The following is a 19,187-nucleotide window of genomic DNA, read 5'->3' on the forward strand; positions in this document are numbered from 1 at the left end:
GTGTGTGTTGCTTACTCCAATAAGAGTATCCAACCTGATCAGAGGAGGAGACATAGCCTTGACTGCATAGGAATATCTTCCTAATAGAATATCTGTGCTAACGTATGGATATGTTTCATGGGTGCAAGTGCATCCAGTATTATTTTTGGTGTGCTGAATGGGGCAAAACCTGGCTCGTCTGACCCCAAGACAAATATTCTACTTGCTACTAGCCAAAATGTCAATAATAATAGGAACATACTGTACCTATGTGGCAGTGTTTATTAAGGTAGACTCAGCAATATGACGTAGATGCAGAAAGTAAACAGCATATTAGGTCAATTTCCTTCAACAACCCCGAGGCTCAACTTCTCCGCTGTTTCAGTCCCGTGGCTTGTAAGCTGTAACACTGTGAAGCGAACACATGCGCTTGCGCAGATACTGTGTGTGACGGTGTGAGAGTGAAGTCTTGCATCTCGCTCATCTCAATATCTGCGGTGTTACTCGTTGCAATGCCATGACTTAAATGCTCTCTCGCTCTCTTTAACACACACACACACACACACACACACACACACACACACACACACACACACACACACACACACACACACACACACACACACACACTGTAATGCGTATTTAAGGGCGGTTGAATTACACAATTAATTTTTAGATACTTTAGGATGATTTGGTCATGAAGCACGAAAATGCTAAATATTTAAGGTAAGGAAACCAATGTAATTTTGGTGAACCATGCCTATGCATTAATTCATTGTTATGATTTTTTGTATTTTTTTCTAGGCCTTTCCCACTACTTTTCCAACTTTGAACAGGGAGGGGGTGAGTCAATAGATTGCTTGCTGATCACAATTGCGCATGTGCTAACAGTCAGCACGATCAAGAGTAGCAGCCTTAATGCTGAGCAACATTTAATGGAAAAATGTGAATAACACGTGAACATCGCAGTTCAAATATAACCCGTTTTTTCGTATCGTTGTGGGATTTTCCTTTTTTTCTCCCAAGTAATAAGAAATTGCTTTCATTGATAACTACCGCACTGCGCAGTGACGGTTGGGGGAAGTTCACAATTGGAGTAGCTACCCCAGACGCCGGCGGAGTGTCTTTTACATCAAGCGCTGTAAAAAGCTACTTCAGAGCAGACCATCCACATTTGCGTGTTTTCACATCTTTAGGGACAGACATCATACATTCCTTATAGTGGGGAAGTCATTGAAAAACATAAATATTTTTCTTCTTGTTTCAAAAATGGCCGCAGCAATGGTGGAAATGGACGGAAGTATAATGGAGGGTGTGAGTATTTCACACGATTAAAATACACTTTCTGCTACATATTTTATCAACATGATTTGACATTGAACTTAGAATATGTCTTTACTATGTATATTATGTTTTGTCCTCTTTTAGGGCGGGCAAATTTTGAGAGTATCTGCCGCACTGAGTTGCATCAACGGCGCTTCCATCAGAATAAACAAAATTCGCGCAGGTAGAGGTACACCAGGATTAAGGTATTCATTTCCTAAATCCATGTCATGATATTGTAGAGTATGTAGCTGGCTAGACGACAACAAAAGCCACATGTCATCCTACTAATATAAGAAAGCTTCATTCGCGTTGCAGTCTATAGCCCTGGGGCAATCGCCGGCGTCTCCAGACAGAAGTTTAGTTCATCAGAAAACAAAGCAAAGTTGGTTTAAAGGACTTTTATTTTCTAAGCAGATAGAGCGTCAACTTTAATCTCTGACAATTAACTGTTTTACAGCCCATGGTCTATAACTTGTCTTTTTGTTTCATATTTAATGGCAGATGCCCACCCTCATAGCTACATTTTTCATGTGATCCTTTGTTGGGAATGTGCAAGCACATGGCAGTTGACTTATTTCTATCAACAACTGAACTAGAAAACTTTTCCCTCGTTGCCTTGTGTTATTCAGCGCAGATAATATCATAGCCTACATATTGTCATTATTCAATTGAAATAGCTAAGTCCTTTTCCTTTCATTGTTAACCCCTTGCCCCCCTTCCCCTTTTCACTACTAGACCACAGCATCTGTCAGGGTTGGAGTTGGTGAGGGACATTTGTTGTGGAAATCTTGAGGGAGGCTCAGTGGGATCTACAGAAGTCACACTCACCCCTGGGAAAATAAAAGCTGGGAATCACACCGCAGACCCACAAACGGCAGGGTAAATCATGTTAGGCTGCACCACCGTTATTCCTGACGGCACACATTCAATGGGAGTATGGGACAGACATTTCTTGGTTCCTAATCTCAGACAATAATTTTATTTTTATTTATTTAACTAGGCAAGTCAGTTAAGAACAAATTCTTATTTACAATGCAGGGCTAGGAAAGTGGGTTAACAGCCTTGTTCAGGGGCGGAACGACAGATTTTTACCTTGTCAGCTCGGGGATTCGATCTAGCAACCTTTCGGTTACTGGCCCAATGCTCTAAACACTAGGCTACCTGCCGCCACAAAGAAAGACAGAGCTGTGGATGGCTATCCAAATGCACTTGTTAAAAACCTTGTTACAATCAAGCTGACATGATACTTGATAATGGGTATCAAGTATCATGTCAGCTTGCCCAAAACTATGTAGAGTTTGACAATTTCACAAAATAGCAGGAAAAAATACATTTTGCCCGAGACGATACAATACTGTGTCAATTTTTAAATCGAAATTCATTTTGTGTATAACGATGGGGGATATTTACATTTGGGAGTATGGAACCCCCTGTTAATCTCCTGGCAGATAGCCTAGCGTTTAAGGGCATTGGGCCAGTAACCAAAAGATCACTGGTTTGAATCCCCTGAGCCGGCAAGGTGGAGAAATCTGCCGTTCTGCCCTTGAGCAAGGCAGCTCCCTGGGTACCTATGATGTCGATTTTTAAGGCAGCCCCCTGCAGCTCTCTGATTCAGAGGGTTTGGGTTTATTTTGGTTGAATGCATTTAGTTGTACAACTGACTAGGTATCCCCTTTACCTTCCCTATCTATTTCATACTTCTATCTTGCTCTGTTCCAGGAGTGTGGGGCTGCTGCTGCAGGTCTCTCTACCCTGTGCCCTGTACGCTGATGGCCCCTCTGAGCTCTGTCTGAAGGGGGGCACCAACGCGGACATGGCCCCGCAGATTGACTACACCATCAAGGTATGGCTTACCTTAACCTGTGTTGGGAGAGGTACCAGTGGTTGTATTTCAGTGTAACCCACTGTTCCTTCAGGGGAAGAACGACAGATTTTTACCTTATCAGCTCGGGGATTCGATCTTGCAACCTTTCGGGTACTAGTCCAACGCTCTAACCACTAGGCTACCCTGCCGTACTGTGGGTTGTGTTCCTGGGAAATCATGAATTTTAGTTCTCTCAAATTCTTAAATACCTTGTCTATAGATAGGCCCGAAGATGGATTGCTTGGTTTATGACTGTCACTAAACATCCTCTTATTTGCCATCTATTTATTTTTAAGTTAGTTTCTTTGTGTTACCGTTATATGTACTCTTAAAGTCAGTTTTACGTTTTCCTCCAGGTATTCAAGCCCATTGTGGAGAAGTTTGGTGTACATTTCAACTGTGACTTGAGAATGAGGTTAGTATCGTCCCCCCTGTTAGATTAGTGTTGGTGTAAAAAATACTGCCTGGTCCCCAAAATATGACCATTCATGTTCTTGTCTTGAATAGGGGCTACTACCCCAAAGGCGGAGGTGAGGTGGTGGCTAAGGTTAGCCCAGTGAGCGAGCTGAGCCCTGTCAACATGACCGAACGAGGAACCATCTCCAAGATCTATGGAAGGTCCTTTGTTGCTGGGGTTTTACCCTATAAGGTACCATACCAAGCAATGGCTTTGGGTTAGAGTTGCCGATGCATTTTACTTTAAGTTACTGTTATACAGTGCCTATAGAAAGTATACACCAGCTTGAACTTTTTTCACATCTTGTTGCGTTACAAAGTGTGATTTAAGAATATTTAATTGTACTTTTTTTGTAATTGATCTACACAAAATACTCCATAATGTCAAAGTGAAAAGAGAATTCTACTCATTTTACTATTTTTTTTATTTTTTTTGGGCAAACTGGCTTAACAAATCACAAGTTATATGGACTCACCATGAGGCCATTAGGGATTTTAAAACTGCTACCGTTCAATGGCTATGATGGGAGAAAACAACCGAGGAAGAAAAAAACACTGCAAAGGAATGCTATTTTTGGCCTAAATGCAAAGCCTTATGTTTGGGGGCAAATCCAATACATCACTGAGTAACTGCCTCTTTATTTTCAAGCATGGTGGTGGCTGCATCATGGTATGGGTATGCTTGACATCGGCAAAGACTGGTCAGTTTTTCAGGATGAAAAAAAACAGGACTCAGCTAAGCCAGTGTTTCCCGCACTCGGTCCTCAGGACCCAAAGGGGTACACGTTTTGTTTTTTGCCCCAACACTGCACAGCTGATTTAAGTGATCAAAGCTTGATGATTAGTTGATTGTTTGAATCATCTGTGTAGTGCTTGGGCAAAAACCAAAACGTGCACCCTTTGGGGTACAGATGACCGAGTTTGGGAAATCCTGAGCTAAGCACAGGCAAAATCCAAGAGAACCTGCTTCAGTCTGCTTTACACCAGACACTGGGAAAGGATTTCATCTTTCAGCGGGACAATAACCTACAACATAAAGCCAAATCTACACTGGAGTTGCTTACCAAAAAGACTGAATGTTCCTGAGTGGCTAAGTTACAGTTTTGACTTAAATCTGCTTGGAAGTCTATGGCAAGACTTTTGTGAAGTGCTGGTTCAGGAAAGTTGTTTTATTGTATTATTAAAAACAAGGTATTTGGTATTTATTAGGATCCACATTAGCTCTTGCAAAAGCAGCAGCTACTCTTCCTGGGGTCCACACAAAACATGAAACAATACAGAACATCATTGGACAAGAACAGCTCAAGGACAGAAATACATACATTTTAAAAAAGGCACACGTAAAAAGGAGAAGGGTTATTTAAGATACTCCTTGAAGACATAGGGTTTCAGCTGCTTTTGGAAGATGTGCAGGGACTCTGCTGTCCTAGCTTCAGGGGAAGCTGCTTCTACCATTGGGGTGCAAGGAGAGGAGCTTGGACTAGACTTAGCGGAAGCTGCCCTCGTGTAGGGGTGGTTGGGCCAAGAGACCAGAGGTGGCAGTACAGAGTTGGGGTGTAGGGTTTGAGCGTAGCCTGAAGGTAGGGAAGGGCAGGTCCTCTTGCTGCTCTGTATGCAAGCACCATGGTCTTGTAGTGGATGCGAGCTTCGACTGGATGCCAGTGGAGATTGCAGCGAAGCGGGATGACATACAAGACCTTGAAAAACAGGTGGGCTGCAGCATTCTAGATAAGTTGCAGCGGTTTGATGACACGAGGGGAGCCCAGGCAACAGCGAGTTGCAGTAATCCAGATGGGAGATGACAAGCGCCTGGATTAGGACCTGCGCTGCTTCCTGTGTGAGGTAGGTTCATACTCTACAGATTTGAGCGGGCAGGTCTTTCCCGGGAGTAAGAGCGGGGTGTGATGGGGAAGGAGGAAAGTATTTGAGTGTCATCCGCATAGCACTGATAGGAGATACCATGTGAAGATATGACGGCGCCGAGTGACTTGGTGTATAGAGAGAAGTGGCCTAGAACCGAGCCCTGGGGACACCAGTGAGAGTATGTGGTGCAGACACAGAGCCTCTCCACGTCACCTGGTAGGAGCGGCCTGCCAGGTAGGATGCAATCCAAGAGACACCCAGTCCTGAGAGGTGAAGAGGATGTTTTAAAAAAGGATCTGATGGTTCGCGGTGTCGAAGGCAGCGGCTAGATCTCGGAGGATGAGAACAGAGGAGAGCGAGAGAGTAAGCTTTGGCAGTGTGGAGAGCCTCCGTGACACAGAAGAGCAGTCTTGGTTGAGTGACCAGTCTTGAAGTCTGACTGGTTATCAGAGTTGATCAGAGAAAATGTTCTGTAAAGATATAAAAAAATAAGGGATCTACAGGTCTGTAGTTTTTGACGTCAGATGAGTCAAGTGTTGTTTTTTTGAGGGGAGTGACTCCTGACGTTTTGAAGTCAAGAGTGGACCCCTCCATTGTTGAGGATAGGGAGAAGGTCTCCAGAGATGTTCTGGAGGAGGGGAGGGGATCAAGCGGGCAGGTTGTTGGGCGGTCAGACCTCACTAGTCGCAGGATTTCATCTGGAGAGTGAGGTCACGGCGTAGGGTAGTTCTGTGTGAGTGGGACCAGTTGACTCAATAGGCTGAGTGAATGACTAGCGGATGTTGTCAACCTTCTTTTCAAAGTGGCTGACAAAGTTGTCCGGGTAGGGGGTGGAGGATTGAGGGAGGAGAAGGTGGAAAAGAGTTCCCTAGGGTTAGAGGCAGAAGCTTGAAATTTATAGTGATAGAAAGTGGCTTTAGCGGCAAATACAGAGGAAGAGAAGGTACAAATCTGTCATTCTGCCCCTGAGCAATACAGTTAACCCACTCTTCCTAGGGCGCCGAAGACGTGAATGTCGATTTAAGGCAGCCCCCCGCACCTCTCTTATTCCGAGGGTTAAATGCGTGAGACACATTTCAGTTGAAGGCATTCAATTGTACAACTGACGAGGTATCACCCTTTCCCTTAGAGGAGGGAGTGAAAGTATGATAGGTCCTCCAGAAGTTTAGTTTCTCTCCATTTTCACTCAGCTGCCCGCAACCCTGTTCTGTAAGCTCGCAATGAGTCACTCAGCCACGTAGTGGGAGGGCCGAGCCGGCCGGGAGGATAGGGGACAGTGCGAGTCATAGGATGCAGAAAGGGAGGGGAGAGTAGGGTCGACGAGGCAGAATCAGGAGACAGGAGGAAGAAGGATTACATTTTTTTACTCCTTTTTTCTCCCCAATTTCGTGGTATCCAATTGGTAGTAGTTAGTCTTGTCTCATTGCTGCAACTCCCTTACGGACTCGGGAGAGGCGACGGTCGAGAGCCATGTGTCCTCCGAAACACATCCCAACCTAGCCGCACTGCTTCTTGACACAATGCACATCCAACCCGGAAGCCAGCCGCACCAGTGTGTCGGAGGAAACACCGTACACCTGGCAACCTGGTCAGCGTGTACTGCGCCCGGCCCGCCACAGGAGTCGCTAGTGCGCGATGAGACAAGGATATCCCTGCCCGTCCAAACCCCCCTAACCCGGACGATGCTGGGCCAATTGTGCGTCTCCCCATGGACCTCCAGAATCACCAGAATCTCTGGTGGCACAGAGATACAGTGCCTTAGACCACTGCGCCACCCGGGAGGCCCAAAGCAGGATTTAATAGAAGGGAGAGATGATAGGAGAGAGTAGTGGGAGAGCGACAATTGCGACGGTGCATGGCCATCTGGGTAGGGGCTGAGTAGCTAGGGTTTGAGGAAATGGAGACAGAAAAGGAAGAAAAGTAGTGATCAGAGACCCGGAGGGGGGTTGTAGTGAGATTAGTAGGCAAACAGCCTCTAGTAAAGATGAGTTCAAGCATATTGCCTGCCTTGTGAATCGTAGGGGATTGGGAAATGGTGCGGTCAAGGGGCAAGAGAGAGTTGGAAAGAAATTAATTGAAGACAGAAGTCGGGAGGTTGAAGTCGCCAAGTACGAAGAGCGGTGAGCCATCGTCAGGAAATTAGCTTGTCAAGCTCATTCCACAATACAGGTGTGCAAAGCTCTTATGAGACTTACCCAAGAAGACTCCCATCTGTAGTCGCTGCCAAAGGTTTTTTCAACATGTATTGACTCAAGGGGGTGAATACATATCTAATCAAAGTATATTAGTTTTATTTTTCATTAATCGTTAAATGTTTTACTAAATCTTCCACTTTGACATTACAGATTACAATGTGTGGATCGCTAACACATTTTTAAAAATGAAAATCCATTTTAATCCCACTTTGTAATGCAACAAAATGTGTAAAAAATTCCACGGGCAGTGGACATCAAATAAAATTGTAGTAGTCACATGCGCTGAATACAACCTTACAGTGAAATGCTTACTTATGAGCCCCTAGCCAACAATGCAGTTTAAGAAAATTTAAGTAACAAGTAATTAAAGAGCAGCAGTAAAATAACGAGACTATACAGGGGGTACCGGTACAGAGTCAATGTGCGGGGGCACCGGTTAGTCGAGGTAATTGAGGTAAGATGTACATGTAGGTTGAGTTATCATCTATGCATAGCCACTTCAATAACAGAGTAGCACTGGTGTAAAGGGGGGCAATGCAAAAAGTCTGGGTTAGGCATGTGATTAGCTGTTCAGGAGTCTTATGGCTTGGGGATAGAAGCTGTTTAGAAGCCTCTTGGATCTAGACTTGGCGCTCCGGTACCGCTTGCCGTGCGGTAGCAGAGAGAAAGTCTATGACTAGGGTGGCTGGAGTCTTTGACATTTTTTTAGGGCCTTCCTCTGACACCGCCTGGTAAAAAGGTCCTGGATGGCAGGAAGCTTGGCCCCAGTGATGTACTGGGCTGTACGCACTACCCTCTGTAGTACCTTGCGGTTGGAGACTGAGCAGTGGCCATACCAGGCAGGCAGTGATGCAACCAGTCAGGATGCTCTTGATGGTGCAGCTGTACAACCTTTTGAGGATCTGAGGACCCATGCCAAATTTTTTTAGTCTCCTGAGGGGGAATAGGTTTTGTCGTGCCCTCTTCACAACTGTCTTGTTGTGCTTGGACTTTGTTAGTTTGTTGGTGATGTGGACACCAAGGAACTTGAAGCTCTCAACCTTCTCCACTACAGCCCCTTCGATGAAAATGGGGTCATGCCCGGTACTTTTTTTCCTGTAATCCACAATCCTCTCCTTTTGTCTTGATCATGGTGAGGGAGAGGATGTTGTTCAGACACCACATGGCCAGATCTCTGACATCGGCGAACTTAACGATTGGAGTCGTGCCTGGCCATACAGTCATGAGTGAACAGGGAGTACAGGAGGGGACTGAGCACGCACCCCTGAGGGGCCCCTGTGTTGAGGATCAGCGTGGAGGATGTGTTGTTACCTACCCTTACTACCTGGGGGCGGACCATCAGGAAGTTCCTGATCCAGTTGCAGAGGGAGGTATTTAGTCCTAGGGTTCTTAGCTTAGTGATGATCATTGAGGGAGGGCACTATGGTGTTGAACGCTGAGCTGTAGTCAATGAATAGCATTCTTACATTGGTGTTCCTTTTGTCCAGGTGGGAAAGGGCAGTGTGGAGTGCAATAGAGATTGCATCATCTGTGGATCTGTCAGCGCTGTATGCAAATGATGTGAGTGCTTTGTGTCGGTCATCATTTAGGCAGGTTACCTTAGTGTTCTTGGGCACAGAGACTATGGTGGTCTGCTTAAAACATGTTGGTATTACAGACTCAGACAGGGAGAAGTTGAAAATGTCAGTGAAGACACTTGCCAGTTGGTCTGCGCATGCTCGCAGTACACGTCCTGGTTATCCGTCTGGACCTGCGGCCATGTGAATGTTGACCTGTTTTAAAGGTCCTACTTACATTGGCTGCGGATAGCGTGATCACACAGTCTTCCGGAACAGCTGGTGCGCTCATGCATGTTTCAGTGTTATTTGTTATTTGCTTCGACGCGAGCATAGAAGTAGTTTAGCTCGTGTCACTGGGCAGCTCTCGGCTGTGCTTCCCTTTATCGTCTGTAATGGTTTGCAAGCCCTGCCACATCCGACGAGCATCAGAGTACGATTCAATCTTAGTCCTGTATTGGCGCTTTGCCTGTTTGATGGTTTGTCGGAGGCCATAGCGGGATTTCTTATAAGCTTCCGGGTTAGAGTCCCGCTCCTTGAAAGCGGCAGCTCTAGCCTTTAGCTCAGTGCGGATGTTGCCTGTAATCCATGGCTTCTGGTTGGGGTGTGTACGTACGGTCACTGTGGAGATGACGTGATTGATGCACTTATTGATGAAGCCGATGACTGATGTGGTAATCTAGTCACTGGTGCTTCCTGCTTTAATTTTTGTTTGTATGTAGGAATCAGGAGGATAGAATTATGGTCAGATTTGCCAAATTGAGGGTGATTTTAAGTTTCCCTGTATTCAATTCCCCGGCCAAGAATGGCGCCGCCTCTGGGGGAGCGTTTTACTGTTTGCTTATGGTGGAATACAGCTCATTGAGTGCGGTCCTAGTGCCAGCATCAGTCTGTGGGTGGTATGTAGACAGCTACGAAAAATTCAGATAAACTCTTGGTAGATCGTGTAGTCTACAGCTTATCAAGAGATACTCTAACTCTGGCGAGCAAAACCTTGAGACTTCCGTAGATATCGTGCACCAGCTCTTGTTTACAAAAAAACATAGTCCGCCTCCCCTTGTCTTAACAGACGCCGCTGTTCTATCCTGCCAGTACAGCGTATAACCAGCCAGCTGTATGTTGATAATGTTGATAACGTTGATGATAACGTTTGCTAGCAGAATGGAAGGCAGTGAGTTATACCCAAAGAGGCTGAAGCTCTTTGGGTATAAGTCAAATTCCTAGGGGGCTGGCCCACATGGGATGGAAATGTAGGGAAAATGGCACAGCTTCAAGAAAGCGTTTCTTTCAAACTAGTGATTTCGTGGCTAATTGAGGTAAGACATTATGCTTACAATTGACTCATTCACCCCTCTCCCCTTTAACTATTTCTGAGGTTGTTGCTGTAAATGAGAATGTGTTCTCTGTCAACGTACTTGGGAAAATGAGGGTAAAATAAAAAATCTTAATGTATGAGCTACACATTGACACATCCAGCCCAAAGAGGGAGGTAGTCACCAAAATACCGGAGCATGTCTTTAATGTATACAGTAGTGATTACTTTACATATTACCTCAACTACCATGTACCCCAGCACATTGACTCGGTACCGGTACTCCTTGTATAATCTTTTCACGGTGAATTCTACACTTGTTGTAAATGGCGCATGTGACAAATAAAGTAACATTTACATTTTGCGGTTTGTTCCTTATTCCCCTTGTGTACAGTTTCCTGTCCATCTGCTACCCCTTTGGACTTAAATGCACATGATAACATGAAGTAGTTTCTGAGATCAGATTTGGGTGAGCTCAAATACTCCTTTTCCTCCAGCTTGCCAAGGACATGGCAACGACGGCAACAAGAGTTATCAGGCGAGAGATAAAGGACCTTTACATCAACATCCAAACACTGCAGGAGAAGGACATGGCCTGTGGAAGCGGCAACGGCATCATGTGAGCGTATTTACATGACATTAACCATTTCATTATCACTCAAATGTATTTATAAAGCCCTTTTTACATCGGCAGATGTCACAAAGTGCTTATACAGAAACCCGGCCTAAACTTCAAACCGCAAGCAATGCAGATGTAGAAGCATTGTAGCTAGGAAAAACTTCTTAGAAAGGCCAGAACCTAGGAAGAAACCTAGAGGAACCAGGCTCTGAGGGGGTCCTCTTCTGGCTGTGCTGGGTGGAGATTATAAGAGTTCATGGTCATTAAGGCCAGATCGTTCAAGAAGTTCAAACTTTCATAGATGACCAGCAGGGTCAAATAATAATCAGTGGTTGTAGAGGGTGCAACAGGTCAGTACCTCAGGAGTAAATGTCTGTTGGCTTTGAGGTCGAGACAGCAGATGGGGTAGAAAGAGGGAGGGTCGAAACAGCAGGTCTGGGACAAAGTAGCACCTCTGGTGAACAGGTCAGGTTTTCCATCGCCACAGAAACTGGATCAGAGGCACAACCAGGTGGTTTAGGGACAGCCAGGAGTCATCAGTCCAGATGGTCCTCCGGGAGGGGAGAGTGATGGGAGAATTAGAGGGACACCAGATAAAACTGTTAAAAGATGTCTATACCTGTATGACCTGAGTAAACCTGGATCAGTCACAATGTTTTCTGTGAAGATCTTTGTCAAAACAGTTGCACTAGTGGAGGATATTGGGTGTCATCTGAACATGCTTCATAGGTAGTGACGTGACTATCGTGATGGTTATTTTATCAAATCGGTTATCTGTTTAATAATTACGTGATTAAATTTAATAATGTAAGAATTAACTAATTAGCAATCTTGGGGCACCACAATGTTTGTTTCATGAGTTACCGTTTCCTGAATTAACTAAATAATATCAGAATATATTGTAGAATTAGTCATCCATTAATAATAATTATTACCTCATCAGTCTTTCTGAACGTCGTTGACTTAAAATCTGCATGAACCCTAGTCTAAATGTTTCAGTGATACACAAATTGGCTTAATTATTTACTAACTAAATAATCAAACAGAATTAAATAAACACACACGATAGATTATATGTTGATTACTAACATAATGTAATGGAAAGTCCCTAGTGGACTAACCTGATATGACAGCTTGGTACACAATGAAAAGGGAGGGGGCATGTAAGGAAGGAGAGACAGTCAATTTATTGTACATACATGTGGAAGCTATGCTCGTGGGAATATGAAGACTTTGCACATGAACGACCGCTCATTTGAAAATAATTGCAATGTGTATATATATTTACGCTTGTATGTCTCTGTTGAAATCGCCCGGTCCATCTATTGGGAGTCATTCGACAGAAGTCTCTGGTTTGTCCACCAGAGGTCACAATGTCCTTTGTATTTGTTGTTGTCTTTCTTTGCTTTGGAAGTGTTCGTTAGAATGGATACATCAAAGGTACACACTGGTCGTTTGCTGAGATCTCCCTCGTGTCTTTGCTCAAAGTTCTAGACTGCATTACCCAGCTGTAGACTGAGAATGTTTGGTATAGTCTTCGCCTTCACTTGTCGAGAGTTTGAGAGGGTCTTGGAGTTTTAGACCATTTGTCACGTTTTCAGCTCGCGCTGCACGTATACTGGGCTAGTAGTTTTAAATGCCCGTAGCAACCCGGCAATGTACTGGTGTATATTTAAATTGCAACCATTTCAATGTGTAGCCACCGCTCCACGTTTTCTGGTGTACTGTAAATTTCATTAGGAGTCCTTTTATGCACTCGCCTTGAAAGGCGTGGTTACTGACTTGGCAAAAAGTTTTTATATAAAAACAAATTTTAGAAGGCTACAATCACGTTTCATCTTCTCACAAATAGTTTCATATTTAATCATCTAAGTTGTACAACATTTAGATGTAAACCTGACCCTGTGAATGCGTACACTTTCAGAGATAGTTATTTAGTTATACCGTCCTTAACTTCTTACGGAACATCCGGTGAAATTGCAGAGCGCGAAATTCAAAATACAAATTTCGTAATATTAAACATTCATGAAAATACAAGTTTCTTAAATCGTTTAAAAGCTTAACTTCTTGTTAATCCAGCCGCTTTGTCAGATTTCAGAAAGGCTTTACAGCGAAAGCATACCATGCGATTATGAGGACAGCGCCCCATGTACAAAAGCATTAAACATTTTCCAAACAAGCAGAGGTGTCACGAAAGTCAGAAATAGCGATAAAATAAATCACTTACCTTTGAAGATCTTCCTCTGTTTGCAATCCCAAGGGTCCCAGCTACATAACCACTGGACGTTCTGTTCGATAAAGTCCTTCTTTATATCCCAAAAAAGTCTTTAGTTGGCGCGCTTGATTCAGTAATCCACCGGTTTCCCTCGTTCAAAATGCATACAAATGAATCCCAAAAGTTACCAATAAACGTTGTCCAAACAAGTCAAACAATGTTTCTAATCAATCCTCAGGTACCCTAATATGTAAATAAATTATCAAATTTAAGACGGAGAATAGTATGTTCATTACCGGAGCTAAATAACGAAGTGCGCGCCCTCATCCACGCACGCCACAATACTACAGCCAAAATGGGAGCCACCTAGAACAACTACAAATTCTAGATAATTTTTCAAAAAACAAGCCTGAAACTCTTTCTAAAGACTGTTGACATCTAGGAACTGCAATTTGGGAGGTATTCCTTTGATTTTCCCATAGACAGGCATTTTAAATGGTGTCACCGCAACAACAAAAAAATCATATCAGTTCTGTAATACTCACAGACATTATTTTAACAGTTTTAGAAACTTTAGAGTGTTTTCTATCCAATACTACCAATTGTATGCATATCCTAGCTTCTGGGTGTGAGTAACAGGCAGTTTACTTTTGGCACCTCAGTCATCCAAACTTCCGAGTACTGCCCCCTATCTCTAAGAAGTTATTAACCGGCTGTTAAAGTCCTAGAACCCTCCCCCTTCCTCTCTGGTGGGAGAGGGAGAGGGTGGGAGGGTTTATCTTTGATCCTCACCCAGGAGGGAAAGTCATGACAGTAGACCGATGGCTTGCATAATGTTTTGTGTCCCTAGTTTGGTGGATAGACAATAGAGAAGGTTACTTTCAACAGAACTGCCATGGGTTGTCTGTCATCTTAAATGCTATCCACCTCTACCACATTTTTGATATGGTGTTTCTATTCTCCCCAGAATCATCGCAGAGTCTTCCACAGGCTGTATTTTTGCAGGGTCAGCTCTTGGCAAGAAAGGTGAGAAATCCATTGTTCTTGTGCTAGTTTGTTCTATGAAGTGAAGTGTACGGACCAATATGTACCACTAGTGGGCAACGTTCTACAAAGAAAGACATGCTAGGCAATGTTATGATGTGAAACTGTATATAAGCTTGGATGGTGAGTAAAGTTGTGCTTCAACATAAGCATTGCTAAAGCCATACAAGGTAAGCGGTCAACAGCAGAGAATAGGGAAATATTGAGAAAAAGGAAAATATTGTTGGCTAATGTTTTCAAATTGCTATCATAAGCATCTGTAGGTTGTTTTTTATGTTGTGATCGTTACATGAAGAACACAGTTTGTTCTATTGGGGGCAGAGTTAGGAAAGTGTATGTATCTGAATGATTTAAATATCCAACCCAGCTCTATCCAATGACCTGGTTTGCACCTCCCCTGTGACTCTCTGGCACCATCTCGCACACCGATAACCTCTGGGCCAGTATTCTCAAATCTTCTAAGAGTAAGATATCTGTTGATTTGTAGTCAGTTTTGCTTTTTAGATCATAATATGATTGGATTATTCTTGGGAAGCCTGATCCTAGATCAGCACTTATGCTCTTAGACACTACAGATACGAGCCCAGATAAAATAATTGGGGGGAAATTATAACAAATGCTGACCGGATTGGCTGTCTAACGCTGGTCCCCCAATGTCTCAGGTGTGTACCCAGACAAAGTGGGCTTCGAGGCTGCAGAAATGCTGCTCAGGAATATAAGGCACAACGGCTGTGTGGACGAGTTTCTGCAGGACCAGGTTAGCAATGAACCACGCACACACACAGGGGTATTTCGCAAAGCAAGCTTAGGTGTCCTCCTGTAAGTAATCTAGAATCATTGTAATTAACGTGTACTTCAAATTCAAGTTAAGAATAGGTGCTTGACACCACACCTCCTTGCCTCACTGTCCATCTCACAGCAGCCACTTGAAATTACTCTATTTGGAGTCAGCTGCTGAACTCTTCTTCTTTCACTCTCTGGCAGCTCATCCTTTTCATGGCATTGGCGAATGGCATCTCCAGAATCCGCACTGGCCCAGTCACCCTACACACAAAGACTGCGATCCATGTGGCAGAACAGCTCACCCAGGTGGGTCCAAAACACATTTTAATTGATTTCCAAAGACTCAATTGATGGGAAAATGAGTACTCAGTGCATGGTTTTATAAAGTGAACTTTTTTGTATCAAATTCTTTCCTTATTCCCAGGCCAAGTTTACAGTGACCAAGGCAGATGACGAGAATGCCAGCAATGACACCTACATCATCGAGTGCCAAGGAGTGGGTGTCACCAACCCTCATTTCTAGCCACCCCCATGTGTCTAACCGCCCCTTTTATGTTGTCTCCACCTGCAGCCGTGGATAGAAGAGGCACTGGAGACACTACTGTGATGTCACCTAACGGTCGGATGCTGCTTCTATTTATATTAGGATTTATTATGGCCCTCGTGGCACGATATTCAAGCAAATGAATTATTGGTTTACAAACGCACAGCCACATGATAGTTGGTCATCGTTGTCCGTTCCCCCTATTGCAGTTACTGTCATTACCCTCGTAGCTTGTATAACTCAGGGTATTAATGCCTTACACTGTTATAATAAAAACATTAGATTTCTGTGTAGAAGGGGTGTACGTTTCAGCAGTCTGTTGAAGCGCCTCAGTGCATACAGGCTTTTATGGCAAAAAATACATTGTTCATCGTCTCTGTCCCTAGTTGATCATTGTAGTTCCATTTTGCTTCATACAGGGAGGATTTCTGTATTTTGAAAGATATGTATTGATGACAAGCAAAACATTTTGGGGCTATGACAACAATGGACTAATGAAACAAATACCAATGTGTTGTTTTTGGGTGGAGTTTTCCTTTAAATCAATTGTTTCACTTATTAGATTTTTTTTTTTGGTGCATTGTTTGTCACTCAGGTAATGCAGATTAGACTGCAGAGTTGTGTTGACTGCTGTATTAGTCAGATAATGTTTAAAAGACAATTTGGAGATTTGTTTTTCACTTTGTTTTGAGAAAATATGAATAAAATACCTTATTTTTGCCTTCTCTGAACAAGAGATGATCTTGAGTAAAGGATTTCTGACAGATCATGGATTAATTCAGATATCTTCTCACCCCCAGAAATGTATAGCTGGGTGTCTGTCATCACTCATAGCCCCTTCATAGCATTAAAAAAGTAAATCCATGTCTTTACATATCATGGTAGTGATTCAAATTTTTAGTACAGAAGACTATTTAATTCCAGTGAATGACTTGTTCCAGGAATCTTAGATGTGATGAAGAGTACATAGCCATAGCATGGAGTTGCTTGCCTGATAGTTATTAGCTATCTAGCTGACCCAGCTTGATAGCATGGTCATGTTATACTTGCCAACAAATGATTCACCAGCCAGAACCTTTGCTTTTTGCCATTACAACTGTTGAGGTGCTTAGTGATCTTATTCCAGATCATTAGCAGAAATAGCTACAGGGTTGTCTGACTGGAAAGCATGCAGTCAGACACCTTGAGCATTTCACTGTACTTGTGCATGTGACAACTTGAAGTCTTCAGGAGTGAAGTGTAGACCTGTGAAAAACCTGTGAAAAACCAGCAAAGCTGACTTTTTTTCATCCCGTCTGCAACTACTTGACAACTTTTTCGACAAGCTCTCCAAGTAATGAGAAGGTAAACTATGGTATGTTTTAGCTTTGTCCTGTTGAGTGGTTATGAAAGTGGTGAATGTGTAAGGGCTTGAGGGTTGACTGCAAGGCTTGTTGCTTAGCTATTTTTGTGGCCTATTCCAATTATCTTCACTCACCACCAAATGTGTAGACATCTCAGTGGTGAGGTTGTGAACATGGAGCTTTTTTCAATCTCCAGTTATTCACAACTGTAATCTTCGCGTGTTGCTGATAGTCACAAACTTCCTAATTTTACGCTATTGTTTTAGATTGAAACTAATATTGTTTTTATTGGTAGCTCAGTCACTGAATTGTATACAGATTTTACAGTACATACATAAAACTACAAATTCTCATTAATAAAAACATAGTCCTAAAGTACTACACCCATAATAGCACCACTGTATAAACTTTAGGCTGCTTTGTCTATTTCAGGGACACCCCAGGTCCTGGCTATGTACTCACGGCAGGGGATATTGTGTAATCTTATCAGTTATCATCTCATCCTGTTTCCTTCCATCTTTTCATCGTCCTTCCTTTTTCTCCACCCATCCTGTTTGTCTGTTCTCAGATGCAATAAAAGGTTCCAAACCTTAAAGACCATTTCGGGAGCTGATGTAGGACTTGAAAGTATGATAATGAGAAAGATTTGTTTGCTACAGTACAGCAGGCCTACAATCAGTCATCTCTGTGCGTTCACAAACCGTGGCGGTGCTGATAGATACAGTATGTCAACACCACATGACTTTAGGGCCGTTGAAGCATTTTTACTGCAGATAAAGCAAGAAAAACAAACTATAGTAATCTTATCAGGTTCATAGTGTAGGAACAGGCCTGAAAATGTACAATGTAAACAATATACTGTAACCTGTATTTATCAAATATACACACTTGTATGTTGTTTCTTGTCAACCATTGCTTAACCTTTCTGAACTGCCCTTACAATGGTTGCATAAGGGATTATTGTCAACACACTTCTGAAGTGAAAAGATTTACTCTGAGAGTTGGCAGAGCCATAAAAGCCTATGTTTCAAAACCAGTGCTATTTCAACTACCCAACACTGAGGTTGGGGAAATTACATCACGTCACTGTTTTAAATTCGCAAAACACGAACATACAAAACACCCTGTCAAGACAACTCACTTGATCTAATACTCCTATTGTCTGGTGGTTCTTTAGAATAAACTGATGAGAGGAAACTATGCACATCCAAACATTCTCTTGTCTGAAATTGCTTTCCTTGTTGCACAGTGCAGCTAAGCCATCTCTTCACAGCACAGAGGTTGGTGGCACCTTAATTGGGGAGGACGGGCTTGTGGTAATGGCTGGAGCGGAATCAGTGGAATGGTATCAAACACATGGTATTTGTGTTTGATACCATTCCATTTGCTCCGTTCTAGCCATTCTTATGAGCCGTCCACTGCTTTACAGGTACAGGTTTGCTTGTCCTTATTTTCCATGATGTCAGATGTGGAGAGTATTAAGTCGTCTCAACATGTGCCCGATTGACACAACACCAAATACAAACAACTCGTCAATGCATGCATGGTATGTGTGAAATACTGTAATACACAGCACCGCAATTAGATGACAAGTGAGCAGCATTTATAGGGCAGATGGATTTCTATCTACATAGAGGAAATGGCACATTAGTGGTTGATCAATCGGAGAGGGAACTCAAGGAAGCTTGAAATTCACACCTTGGCTGCTGTGTAACAGGAACAGGAGCGCCATGTGAGGGCCGATCACATTGCAGTAACCTGAGGCGGTTACCTGATCCCATCTTGCTAGCTTTGTGTTCCTCTGGCATGCTCAGGGGTACAGCACTCACAAAGCCCCTCTTTCTATCGTTTGGTAAACATCGACTTGTTTATATTCTGGGGTTGGAGCGGCACAGTGATCCACAGAGTTGTCGCTGAGGTCCCGGGTGGCCCCCAAACCTCCCGTTTTGCTGCACCCCAATGAAGGCATGTCAGACGTTGCGTCCTGGAGGACCCAGGAACACGGTGACTGGAGCCAGCCTGCAGCCGCAGCATCAGCCCCCCAGCGGGTCTGGATCTCTCTCATAGCAGGTGAGCTAGATCCATGGA

At 43.5% G+C, this 19,187-nt stretch overlaps 1 protein-coding gene across 1 annotated transcript; it reads left to right on the top strand.

Annotated features, from left to right (window-relative positions):
* The first annotated feature begins 547 nt into the window (after positions 1–547).
* On the top strand, positions 548–16,490 carry rtca (RNA 3'-terminal phosphate cyclase). Its single transcript, XM_055941022.1, has 12 exons — positions 548–705; positions 784–1,293; positions 1,408–1,508; positions 2,041–2,184; positions 3,025–3,148; positions 3,526–3,584; positions 3,677–3,818; positions 11,049–11,170; positions 14,353–14,411; positions 15,092–15,186; positions 15,414–15,518; positions 15,637–16,490. Exons 2-12 carry the CDS (start codon positions 1,249–1,251, stop codon positions 15,733–15,735), a joined length of 1,095 nt encoding a protein of 364 aa, XP_055796997.1. The 5' UTR covers positions 548–705; positions 784–1,248; the 3' UTR covers positions 15,736–16,490.
* Positions 16,491–19,187: the final 2,697 nt, after the last annotated feature.

Source organism: Salvelinus fontinalis, chromosome 12 (genome assembly GCF_029448725.1).
Source record: "Salvelinus fontinalis isolate EN_2023a chromosome 12, ASM2944872v1, whole genome shotgun sequence".
Classification (NCBI taxonomy): Eukaryota; Metazoa; Chordata; class Actinopteri; order Salmoniformes; family Salmonidae; genus Salvelinus; species Salvelinus fontinalis.